The sequence below is a fragment of the Rhinolophus sinicus genome, chromosome X (assembly GCF_036562045.2).
Source record: "Rhinolophus sinicus isolate RSC01 chromosome X, ASM3656204v1, whole genome shotgun sequence".
NCBI lineage: Eukaryota > Metazoa > Chordata > Mammalia > Chiroptera > Rhinolophidae > Rhinolophus > Rhinolophus sinicus.
Window position 1 is genome coordinate 92,346,085 of NC_133768.1, and position 13,208 is coordinate 92,359,292.

A 13,208-nucleotide genomic window follows, 5' to 3' on the forward strand; every position below is an offset into this window, starting at 1 on the left:
CTGGGCAGACAGGAGTGGCCTGGGAAATGTCAGGCTTTGGGCAGGCCAACTGATGAGGTCAGGTTTAACCAAAGAGGCCTTTTCATCCATTCCTGCCATACCAGAGAGCTGTCCTCTTAATGTATCTGTGAGCCTCCACCCACTTACCCCTATGGCCTCCCTGACCACCCCTCTCCTACCACCCACCCCCTTGAAGACATATACACACGTACATACACTCTCTCTCCCTCCCTCCCTCTCTTTCTCCCTCCCTCCCTCCCTCCCTCCCTCCCTCCCTCCCTCCCTTCTTCACTCTCTCCTTTCCTCCCTCCCTCGCTCCCTCCCTCCCTCCTTCTCTCTCCCTTCCTCCCTCTTACTTCTCTTCTTTGATTTTCCAGTGTTCTTGGCACTTTCTTCTCTGGGGACCTTCTCCTCCAGAGAATGCCCCTCCTGGTCACCAGTGTCACCAGCCCGGTTCAGGGCATTGGGCTCAGAGACAGTAAACAGGTAGTTGGGCAGAGTGATGGCTGGAGCAGGGTCTGAGTCTGGAAGCATTTCAGAGGTGCTAACTGCAAGAAGAAAGGCCTGAGGTGGCTGGGGCCCAGTGCAGGGTGGGAGTGGTCTCCAGAGCTTGAGAGAATGGGGGGCTCCTGAGGAGGATGGGGGTGCCATTCCCCTCAGCCTTAGAAACAGGATACATCTGAAAATGTCTCAAGTGTCTCACACCATGAGAAGAAACATCTGCAGAGCTGTGGTGGGCATGAGCTGGCCCCAATCACAGCTGTCACATTTCGAGCCCACTGCTGGTGGTGGGGAAGTTCCAGGCGACACCCAGGGTAAAGGACCACCTTGATTTAGTCATTCACTCATTTTTACAACTGGAAGGGGTCTTAGACATCATTTCGCCCAATTCTTCTGCTTTCCTGATGAGGAAACTGAGACCTAAAGATGGCAGGGCCTATGCCCAAAGTGACGCAGCAAGTTGGTGCCTGGTAAATGTAGGCACTCAGTAAATATCTGTTGAATCCTAAATGAGTATTAGTGACAGAGTCGGGATTAGAAATGCTAAGACTCTTAACTTGCAGCTTCAGGACTTTCTTTCCCGCACTGTATCCCAGCTACCCCTTGGAAAGGGGCAGTTAGGGCCAGGGATCCTCCTGTGGAGTCAGGGCAAATGTTTGAGGGAGTCCCGGGGGAGGAGCCTGCCTTGGGGGCCTTCTGGGGAGGGAGGGCCAACCTCCAAGTACAGAGAAGGGATGAGGAGGTTCCAAGCATGGTACATTTTAAAATAAGCCACAGCCTGCATAGCCCTCCTGGGAGTCCAGTAAGGGAGCAGAGCGGCCTGAAGGCACCCTGGCCAATAGTATTCAACCTTAGAAAGGAAGGAAACTCTGACATGTGCTAACAACATGGATAGACATGGAGGACATTATGCTCAGTCAAGTAAGCCAGTCTCCAGAAGACAAATACTGTATGATTCCACTTATACGAGGAACCTAGAGTAGTCATAGTCATGGAGACAGAAAGTAGAAGGGTGAATGCCAGGGGCTGAGGGGAGGGCAAAATGGGGAGTCGTTTAATGAGTAAAAAAGTTTCAGTGTTGCAAGATGAAAAGAGTTCTGGAGATGGATGGTGATAATGGCTGCACAGCAATATACATGAACTTAATACTGCTGAGCTGTACACTGAAAAATGGTTAAGGTGGTCAATTTTATGTGTATTTTCCCACCATTTAAAAATTGGGGAAAAAATCACCCTGCCACCTTTTCCTCCTCTGTGGTGCCCTCTTGCCCTCTCCCATGCCAGTCACAGCTCAAGCGCATGTTTACGTGTATGTCAGTGGGTGTGGGCACATATGTCTACATGCACATGTGCCTGAGAATCCAATACACGGATTCAATCTTTTTAAATGGCATTTTGTACTGCCTTGAGTTAAGGCACCAGAATTCAAACTTACAGATTTGCTTCTCATCCAGGATGTTGTTGGGAGACTCTACATTGAGCAAGACTTCAGTGGTGGACATAGTTTGTGAGGTTGCTTCATTTTCATCTGGTTCCAGGTTCCATGGTAGGGGGGAGAAGAAAAGTTCTCTTAGGGCACAGGGCAGGGGGTACAGCCATAACTAGGGCCAGCCCAGAGAATGACGCTAAGGAGCCAATGGACCGCTGGGAAGGGAGCAGTACACCACCTCCCACCCTAATCGTCCACCTTTACTCTACATTCACTCCAGCTATCTCCACTCCTCATTGTCCCCCTCCATCTGGAAAGATCATTAATCCATTTAGATGGCTTCCTGCTCTATGAAATGGTACTACCTTTTGCTTGCCCTAACCACCCCATCTAATTTCCAACTGTTGGGGGCCTTGCACTTGCTGCCTGTGTCACTAGAAGCCATTGTATGTTACTGTTCCCTGAAGACAGAACCCCTTTGTCCTCTACACCTTCCTTGCCCAAGAAGGGGACAGACCTGCCAGCAAAAAGCTACCCTCAAGGATCTGATCCTGCGTCATGCACAAGGTCCGGTCCGTTATGATGCCATTGTGAACGTCGTCCAGCTCCAGTCCTGAGTACAGATGCAGTAATTCGGGGTAGGGTACCTGCTCCACAATCACAGCTGGGAACACTGAGGGGTCTTCCAGCTGTGGAGAAGAGAGGGATCTGGTTTAAGACCCACCTGCCTCTTCCAGGAAGCCCTCACTACCAGAATCTGGCCCTTATTGCCCTTCCTAATTCTTAGAGCCCTCAGAGGCTGTCCTTTGTATGGGATGACATTATTCTGGGTCCAACCTCACTAGGTGATGTTTTCAGTGAATTCCTTTCTTTTTTTATGTTTCATGTGTACAAACACTGTACTAGTTAGACATTTATCATCTATACCCCTCACAAAGTGATAACCCCCCTCCCCCAATCTACTACCCCTCTGACATCCCACACAGCCCTTACATTTCCACTGTCTCTATTCCTAATGCTGTACTCCGCTTCTTGTGACATTATATATATATACATATATATGTGTGTGTGTGTGTATATATATATATATATATATATATATATATATATATATATATATATACACATACATATACACACACACACACATATGTAAAATTATAGTTGACATTCATTATTTTTCAGCTTCAGGTGTACAGTGCAGTGATCAGGCATCTACATCATCCCTGAGGTGATCTCCCAAATAAGACAAGTGTCCATTGGATACCCTACAAAATCTTTACAACATTATTGATTATATTCCCCAAATTGACTTTCATATCCACGTGGCAATCTTGTGGTTACCGACTGTGCTTTCTAATCCCCTCACCTTCTCCCTTATCTCCAAATTCTTAATTAATAGAGATGGGTTAGCTCTGCACCACCTACATTCAATGAAAGACAGGCAGTTTTAATTGGTTGTAGTTATGGGTTAATCCATGGCCAGGGTGGTACTCAGTCTATGAGAAGGGTTAGGCTCATTTTGAGGCCAGTGGGAAAGGATTGGTCAATGGCAAGGTCAAGGGGCTCAATCTATAGCTGGGTGAGGGACTCAGTCAGGGTCAGAGACCCAGGGTTAGGGGATCAGATTGTGGACATCTTAGGGTTCAGTCTGTGGCAATGAAGATGGAAAAACAGAGACATTATAGAAGTAGAAAGCTAAGGGCCCAGCTCCTGCCTGGTAGGGGGAGATGTTCCAATTTACAGCTTGATTCAATGGGTGTGTGGGTTACCCCATGCTAAGGGGTAACCCAGGAGGAGGAGAAACAGGTTTTTAGAGAAAGGTAAGGGAGGTAGTGTCTGGATATGGTGAGTTTGAGGTACCTTAGAGATATGTAAAATGGAAATACCTCTCAGGGAGTCAAAATATGTGTCCAAAGCGCTAAATCCATTGGAGTGGATAAAATTATCAGGATGAGAATTCGACCCCTGAAGGACATACTGTTCTACAATCAAACAAAGCTAAATAAAGGAGTGTGACTGCAACTGTTTTTTTTAAATTATGTATCAAAGGAAATACACCAGAATGTTCATAATAATTATATTTTGCTTGTGGGAGTTTGGTTGTTTTTTTCCCCCCTTTCTTTCTACTTTTCTGTATTTTCCAAATTTTCTTTCATGAGACTTAATAATTTCTTCATGGAAAAAGAATGAGAATGCTCAATTCTGCCTAATGTTCCTGAAGGATCCAGAAGAATAAAAATTGATAAAACGCCTTTGGGTTTGGCCACTGGGCAGTCACCCTGGCTAGAGCAGTTTCAGGGGAGTGCTGGGGTCCCAAGGCACATTACAATGGATTGTAGAGAGGACAGATGGAGGCAGGCAGTTGGGTGTAGTGATTAAGGCCATAAAGTTAAGAGCTGTCTCTCCAATATGGTAGCCACTAACCATAAGTAACTACTTAACATAAATGCCAAGTTTTTCAAGATTAAAAATTAGTTCTTCAGTTGTACTAGCCATAGTTCAAGTGCTCCATAGCCACATGAGACTAGTGGCCCCATACTTGATAGCACAAATATGGAATACTTGTAGCATCTCAGAATATTCTATCGGATTGTGCTGGTCTAGAGCCAGATTACCTGGTTTGAAACCAAGCTCTGCAACTTACTGGCAGTGTGATCTTAGGCAAGTTACCTGACCTTTCTGTGGATTGGTTTCCTCATTTATAAAATTGGGGTAATCATATTATGGTCCCCATAGTTTGTTCAAACGGATCAATACATATAAAGCATTTAGAACAAGGCCTGGCATAGAGTAGGTTTTCATTGTTTTAGGTATCAGGAGCTTTTAGGAGACTACTAACATTTTATTTCTTAACCTGGGTGGTGAGTTCATGGGTGTTCATTTTATAGTTATTCTTTAAATATATACACCAGGGGTGCCAAAAAATGTATACAAGTGGACACTTTGGTCAACGTTGCCGCTCAAGCAGTAGTTCGCCGTAATCAGAAGTATCTGGACGCTGATGCCTCTCTTGTAATTGCAGAAGTCAAATGTGACTTGTAGTCATCTTGTTATTGGTATATATTGAGTATTACAATTTTAATACAGTTTTCCATTCTTAAAATGTGTATATATTTTTGGCACCCTCTGTGTGTGTGTGTGTGTGTGTGTGTGTGTGTGTGTGTGCGTGCATGTATGCACATATATGTGATTTATGCATTCTTTTGTATTCATGATACATTTTGCAACAAAAATTGTTTTCTAAAAAGAGTGATAGAAGGGAAGTGCGAAAGTAAACACAGAGGGTGGAGACTACGCTGGGGAGAAGAAAGGTGCTAAGAAGGTGGTATTTTGAAGGAGCTGGGTGGAAGAGAGGGAAGGTTTTCTTTTAGGGTTGGGGAGACCCGAAGATGTTCTTGGTTGAGAAAAAACATCTGGGATGTCTGAAAGATATAAGAGAGAGGAGGTGATCGATGGCTTGAGGTCTTGAAGGAGGCAGGAAAGAAGAAACGAGGTATGGGGGCAGGAGTTACCCTTGGAAGGAGGAGGGACACTTCTTTCTCCCAAGCCAGTGGAAAGGAAATAAGAACAGTGATGTTATCAATAAAAGGGAGGAGGGAGGGAAACTGAGGGCATCCTTCATTTTGAGCTTCTCTGTGGGTTAGAGGAGAGGCTGTCTGCTAAGGGTGGAGGAGCACGTGTGTGGTTGGGAGGTATGGGGTTGGAAGCTTCTGTGAACAGCCTTTATGAAGAACAGCAACAGTTTCTGAGTGAACTAGAAACAAGTAAAAAATGACTAGTAGCAGTGAGAACCCATGTAAGGTTAGATTTTTTTTCCCTTTCCTCTCCCATAATGCTTTCCACGAAGTGAGGCACTTCAGAGGTGTTCAATTAAACTGAGCAAGCAACTTTAGGTAAGACCCAGAGGGACAGAAAGTACAATGTACTCAAAGCCCAGTAGGGGGCAGCCTTTCATAGGCCACTAGAGATTGGACAAAGTTTTCTGCCCTCCAGAGGATTTAGGATAGAGAGTGTTAGAATTAGGCTGAAGTGCCCTTACACATAATCCAGCTGGATTTCCTCTTGCTGAAGATGGGGAGATGGCATCCAGATAGGGTAGGGGACAGGGCTTGACTAGGTAAAACTGTGGCCAAACTGGGATCAGAACCCAGGACTCGACTCCTAATCTTTCGTTCCTGCTATCGTACCTGGCCCCTCTTTTCCACTTTGTGGAAAGAGGGGAGTGGAGGGTGGTGATGAGTGTGCCAGGACACCGTCTGATAGGTACAGATAAGTGCACAAAAAGCGTGCTCTCTTAGCCCCAGTGTAGGGCAAGGTATGAAGCGGCGGGGACCTGAGTGCTGAAAATCTGTCCTATTTTCCAACTTTCTCCCACCAGAAGACCCCACTTCCAGTTTATCCTGAATCTCAGATCGAGGCTAAAAAGACGGTTATGGAAAGGTTTATCATCCAGGCTAGAGACATGAATCTGAAGGTGTCAGGGGGTTGGACTCTACCCTGCAATTCCAGCTGTCAGTGTTCACTCTTGGTATGTGGTTGTCCCAGCAGTTTCTCACTGTGACACTCGGGGTGAAAGGAAATAGCCAAAAATGCACAGGAAGGTTAGGACACACCTGTGCATTCAGCCACGTTGCTGACTGGCTGAAAGCTCAGCTGGTATACTTAGCAGCTGCTTGGCTAACTTGGTGACTGTATGTGCCCTATAATTGCATGTGGGCAACTGGCTCACTAAATGACTGCCTGATGATTACTGACTGGCCGCTTGAGTGACTAGCTGGCACACAGTCTGGCTGGCAAGCAGGCCCAGTGGCCCTGAACCTAGGAGGTGTTTGATCAGTATTTGCTGACCAGCTAGCCGGCCAGCCGCCTGGCTCACTGGCTCTCTGCCTGCCTGTCTGTGTCTATCTGATCATCTGTGCTGGCTGACTGGGCTCTGTTTTCTGGGGCCATACCTGGTGTATGTCATCCATCCCGTTGCTTGCAAACTCAAAGATCAGGTCACTGGGCTGCAGGGTAATAGCCATGCTGTCTTCTCAGAGCTGACAGCAGGACTCGCAGGGCCCTCTGGAGCTGCAGGGTTTTCCTGATGAAAAGATGTTGCTCAGGTATCTTCAAGCTTAGAGCCCACACCCTGAGCCACAGTAGAATAGGGAGCTGGAGTAGGTGGTGGCCTAAGCCAGGTTCAAGGCTGCATGCTGGGCTGGGCTAACCACAGGAGCAACCTAGAGAGAAGGGAAAGATGGGGGCAGTGAGTAAGCCACCTCCCTTGACCTCTGTTCCCAAGAAAACTGGCGAACCAGAGGGACCCTGCCATGCCAGGGTACACTGCCAGAAAAGGGATGGCTGAAAGGAGAGGGCAATGGGAGGAGAAGGTGGAAGGAGAAGAAAGAAGACAAGTAAAAGAAAGAAGGAAAAAGAGGAAGTTATCTGAGTCACCTTCAGTGGGAAGTGGCCAAGCCTCCGTGCCAGTCTGTCACCAGCATTTGTACCTGAGCTGGCCGTGAACATACACAGCCTCCCTCTCTTCCCTCCCCCACTCCTCTGGAGAAAGCGACAGATAGAGGGACTTCGGTCTCTCTCTACCCTGAACATTAGTCCCCAGGGTGTGGCCACAAGGGAAGTCAGGGCCTCATGAATGGGGCAATAGCATGAAAAAGCCCTAAAATTCCCCTGGCTAGGGAAAGAATCTTGTCCTGGGGGTGTGGGAGGGACACACGGGTGTACAGGGTGCTTCTCCAATACTCGGCTTGTCTCAGTTTACCTTGAGAGTGGGGGCCACTGAGCTCTGAAGGGCAGGGTCTACAGAGGAAAAAATGTCTTGTGAGGCTTGCGTTGTCAGCCTGAGCCGGCTTGTGGGGATGGGGCTCTCAGATGTGGCCACGCCTCCAGAGAGCCTGGAGACACAGAGACAGGTGGGCCACATGCTCTGCACACTCATCACCCCGCCACCACCTCTGCCAGCCAGAGACTGGCCTCTGTGCTCCTTGTGGGTTTGTGTTCTTGGTTCAGCTTTGCTTTCAGTTTCAAGACTGAACTGTCACCCTGGGAACTTGTGAGAAGAGCCCTGGCTGAGAAAGGGGCCCAATGAACCTTCCCCATGCTCCAGGGCCCGATCAGCGCCCCCTCCCCCCTTTTCCAGGAAATCTGTCTGCTATAGCCCACATGTCTCTCCTCTCCCTGAATGCCTCTCATGCTCACAGTCTGCACCTCAGGCATTCACAGGGCTCCTGGGCCTCCAATTGTTTCCTGTACTTGCTACTCTTGTACGTGCTGTGGCTGTGGCCGCACCCATGCTTGCCTCCTAGAGCCTAGCTCCTGCTCCCACATCCCTCCTGCCAGCCTGCTCGCTCCTCCAGCCCTGAACAATTGGGCTTCTTCATTTCCAGCTGCCAGATCTTTGGTGCTTATGGTACTGTTTTTCACTGGTATTGCGTGTGTGTGTACGTGTAGTGGGTCTACATGCAGCCTGGTTCAACCATGAGCGCCTGAAGAACTGGGCCCACACACCATAGTGGGAGCAACACACTTGACCCCTACCTCCTTGACACTCCTTTGGCAGTGCCAGAGTGGCAAAACCTTCTCCTGGCCCGGAAAGAAATGAGGAACTTCAGAGAGGGGCAAAGGGGAGGGAAGGGAGGAGGACCACGGGTGACCTCCCTGATGACCGCTCTCCCCCACAGGAGACACCCAGGCCTCTCCCACTTCCTTTCCGTTAGCCCACAGGGCTAGCTCCGCCCTCTCCCCACCCCAATCATCACCCCCACACCTTTCCATCCACCCCCAACAAAAAACTTTGAGAAGTCACTCGACTCAACCTGTCAGGTCTGAGTTTCCCTTTGGTTGAATGAGACTGGTGGCTGCTAAGACACAGAGGAGGCACCAGCGAAACCCCGGTCCTCTGTCCTTGGTTCTCGCCTGAGTTCCACTCCTTCCACCCCACCTCACCCCACCTGACACGGCATGTGACCCCATCTCCATCTCCGGTGGCCTGAGAAGCCTCCCAGGGCCATTTATGCTTGGAAGGTCTGTCTCCCTCAGCCAAAGTGCCCAAAGCCCGCATTCCTGCAGCTCCAGGCCCTCCCACAGACTGCTCCCAGGGAGCATTCTCAACTAATCAAATGAACTGCTATCACTTTCACCTAATCCTACTTTGTCTAAACATGAAATTTCTGAAACTCCTGTCTGCTCCTTCCCCCCGCCCCACGGTCATTCCACCATGGGCCTTTCCTCCAAATTTGCTCATCTCTTTGGTTTCCCCTTCAAAGATCAGTATTTCATGTTTGTGAGTTCACTGCCTGTGAACTCACCCTGTGGAACTTCTGTAGCTTCTTTACCTTTCCCATTAGACAGTGGTATCCTGTGCTTGGCATGTAGCAGACGCTCAGTTCATGTGTGCAGAATGAACGAACACATAATGAATGAATGAATGATACTGGTTAGTCAGTACCTGAGGCGTGTTTTCTGGGCAATAAATATGTAGTAGACCAGGTGTGGGCTGGCTTATATGAGAGTGAGAGGAATGAGTGCACTCTGTGTTGCATCTGTATATTTTTGCATTGTAATTTACAACAGGAGTACACTGTGGGTGTGCAAACATACCATACATATACATATGTGCAGGGTGTGTGGGGACCTGTGCATGAGAGCCTCTGTGTGTCAAAGGGCTGCCATGCTCAGGCCATCAGGATAGCAAGCTCAGTTGTCGGTTCCTCCCCACACCCCCAGCTCATGCCAGGTAGAAGAGGCTGCAGTGAAGATGGGGGTGGGCTGCCACCACCGCTCCCCCACCCTGAAAATTCAAAGTTCTATGCTGCCCAGGGAGGGAATGTCTGCAGAAGAATCTGTATGTGGCCCATGAGTCCCTGAGGTGAGCCCCCTAAGGTCCACTCTGCTAGGGAGGTGGTAGTAGTGGGGAGGCAATACTGTACGATATCACATGGAACCCTTGGCCATCAACACGAGGAGAGGTTTGAAATAAAAGAGACTAATCCAATTGCATTTTTTAAGTGTCCACATGTCTAAGTCTCTAAATTAAAGACGTGGTTGGTGCATGTCCCACTGGCCCAGGACTGTGAGTACTGGGAGGCTGTGCCCAGCGCCCACTGGTGCTGGTCCTGGTGTCTTGTTCTGCCAGAGCTGAAGCTTGAAGCTAAGGTAAAAGGGTGTAGGGGGAGGAAGCAGCTGTCCCACTTGTCCTACTCTCTTGGCCAAGGCTAAGAAAACTCTCCCTGCCCCTCCCCCAAGGAACCTTTCAGTCCAGAAAATTTCATCCCTCCCCCTTCAGATGTTTAAGGATTTGAAAGTGAGAGGTGGGGAGAGGCTCATTTGCATGTTCACTCACTCTCCCTGGCAGAGGAGTGAACCACCTCCCCAAGTCCCTCAAAATAACCTCCCTCTCCCAGGAACCTGAAACCAAAGAAGCCATCACCACAGAAGGCCCACCCTGCTGTAGGCCAGAGAGGCCCACACCAAGGGCTCCCCTCCCGTGTCCTTATAGACACATCGGGGCACAGATTCAGTGGCCCAGAGCCACTTGGCTCAAGGAATTGAGGTGCCTGGAAACCCTTAGTAACGGGTGGTGAATTTCACCCCACCCCACCTCATCACTGTACAGCTCTAGTCAAAGTCCGCTCATAGGGTGGCAAGAGCTCCGCCCCCTTGACTCCCTTCGAGGCTACTGTAGGTTCCCTGGCTGCCAGGGCCTGTGCTACTTGGGCTGAAAGCAAAGCCTCTGTGAGAGCATATGGCCCCTGGATTCTGTGTGCAAGTGTGTGTGTGCCACCGGAGGGAGCAAGCAAGCGAGGGCGCCTACATGCCCCCTGCCTGCAAATGCACACCTCTGGCTCTCTGTGGTTCTGACTTCATTTCAAAACAAAACTAGCAAAACACAAGTGGTTTGGGCTGCTCCTGCGTCACCACAGCTGGGCCCCCTTCTGACGTAAAGACCCTTTCTGGGGTTGTCACTGGAACACGTCAAGCAGTGGCCAGCACCCACCTACCTGAGCCTCCTCTATAGGAAGCCACTCCTATGTGAAAGCCATGTCCACAATCTCCGTGAGTGAGTTTAAATGTACACCAGTTCACCTGAGCCAGTGGCTCTCACTGCATTGGTAGTAACACGCAAGGCATTTTCACACACGCCAGGAAACATGGGGGCCAGATGGTCAGCTGGGCTACAAAGCTGAGTTTTCCTCCTCCAGTTCTTTGTCCCCTCTGAGCCAGCTCACTCCTAAAATACCCAGTCCCCCATGAAACCTTTCTGGAATTCTCTGGAAAGGAAGTGACAATTTCCTTCATGCCATTTCCCACTCCCTCAACACTCCTCCCCCACAACCACAAACAAAATGGAAACTACCCCAGGAATAGCTGTACCCTCCACTGAAAAACAGCCCCTCCTCAAGCTAATAGTCATCCAGCAGCAAATTTGCGTGCTGTACAAAGTGACAAGTGGCATGTGTTTTTAAGAGACAGAGGGCCAGAGTCAGGGATCCAATCTCTAGCCATGGACGGAGCAGAGGTAACCCATCCGTGGGTTTCCCACACAACCTTGATTCAGATCACGAGCTGAACTCTCCTTGAGCAAATGCCCAGTGAAGGGGCCTCAGCCACAGCTATTTTGTCTCCTCTATTTCTTTCTTTCCACCACCTCCTCCATTTGACATGAAATCAGGAAGAGGGTGGGGGAAAATAAAGGTTTTGCAAGCTGTGTTGTTTGGGGTTTCTCTGTACTTATTTACAAGAAACCCAGTTTCCCTCAGTCACTGCCTGATTCCTGCATAGGGCTTGTCACATCTCTGGTGGTGAGGCGGGCCCAGAGCTTTTCTCTAGCTGCCCCTGCCCTTTTTCAGCTCCAATCTTGTCCCTACATTCCCAGGCCCTGAGGTGTCCCAGTGGAGGGGCAATTAGGGCTGCAGAAGATAGCAGACCACAAGTAAAGAGATGTCCCCTCCTCTTTCTCCAGGAGAACCATCAGCCCACCCACGGTGTGTGGTATACACTGTCCAGTTTGAGGGAAGAGGAGGTAAGCCCTCTCCTGGCTGAATCCCAACAAGATGTGTGACCCTGGAAAAGTCAGCCATCTTTCTGGTCTGTGGTTTCTGTCATTTTTAAAGCCGGTGAGGGCTGAGGGTAATCTAGGCTTAGCAGATGCTCACCAGGAAGTCTTTGAAAATTAAAAAGCACTCATCAAAATGGTGAGTTTCAGGTGACCTCCCAGAGAGCAAGGGAGGCTGGAGACCCCATGAAGCCCCCCCCAAAGTACCCCCAATTGGCTCCAGAATATAGGATGGGGCTGGAGGCTTCCAGTTGTTGGCTTGAAAGGGGCTGGCTCCTTGCCTAGGTTGGGGGCCCCGCAGGGAGGGGCAGGCTGCTGTGGTTGGAGGAGTGCTCCCAGTCCTCTGTCCTCACCACCTTCACCCCATCCTAGCCCTTTAGGTTGTGGTTATGTGTCAAGAAGAGCACAACAGAAGCCCAATAGGGGAGGAGGGGTGGAGGAAGATGACTGAAAAAGGGAACCTATTTCCCGAGCTTCCCTGACTCCTAGGGGCCTTGCCTGAAAGAGCCAAAAGCACATTCCCTGGAGGTGCCTGTGGCCACCACATCCTTGTCTCTATCGCTCCAGGAACAGGGAGGAGCCAGAGGTGCACTGAGTAAGATCTTCTGGAAAGTAAAGGGCAAGCTAATGAGTGGGAGAACACACTGCAGGGAAGCAGGGCAAAAACAAATCTGGGGCAGCTACTGAACTCCAGTATGGAGGGCTGCCAGCTAGAGCCTAGGGGGACCCCAGAAGTCCCAGCAGACCATAAGGGCATAGGCCTTCCAACCCTAAGATCCAGCTTTGCCTTATGGTTCAGGACAGTCCCCTTCCTCCTCTGTGAAATGGGGATACCCACGCTTGCTCAAAGAGTGGTTGTGACAGGCCAGTGAGTTAATGTAGGTGAAAACTTTCTGTTATGTCCCAAACATGTTTTTCCATTTCCCGGTCTGATTTGTGTCTTTTTAGCTATGATCACTCATTAAGTAGTCAGCATATCTTTACCTAGATGGACAGGAAGAAAGGGAAATGAAGACGGTGCAATGAAATGAAAATGGAGGGGGGACATAACCAACAACCATAAAACTTACGGCAGAGAGAGGAAACCAGCTTGACTATGGGGAGAGGGGACTAGCTGGGGAGTCAGGGAGATCAGCTGGATAAGTGCATGTGCCCGACATATACCAGGCAGCGGAATGTGAAGATATGGAAAGCAACTGGGAGTTATTGCGGATTCCTGAT

General features: G+C 49.4%; 1 protein-coding gene across 4 annotated transcripts in view; it reads right to left on the bottom strand.

Moving 5' to 3' along the window:
• The window catches only part of ELF4 (E74 like ETS transcription factor 4), a 39,717-nt gene that overhangs the window by 5,771 nt on the left and 20,738 nt on the right, over positions 1–13,208 (bottom strand). For 3 of the 4 annotated variants that reach the window (XM_019716999.2, XM_074323928.1, XM_074323926.1), the window contains 4 exons: positions 6,886–7,155; positions 2,448–2,619; positions 1,937–2,029; positions 357–548 (listed from right to left, as the gene is read on the bottom strand). In XM_019716999.2, the coding sequence (XP_019572558.2) occupies positions 357–548; positions 1,937–2,029; positions 2,448–2,619; positions 6,886–6,957 (529 nt within the window). In that variant the 5' untranslated portion in view covers positions 6,958–7,155. The remainder of the gene's footprint in view (positions 1–356; positions 549–1,936; positions 2,030–2,447; positions 2,620–6,885; positions 7,156–13,208) is intronic. The other variant, XM_074323927.1, reaches the window with a different exon arrangement.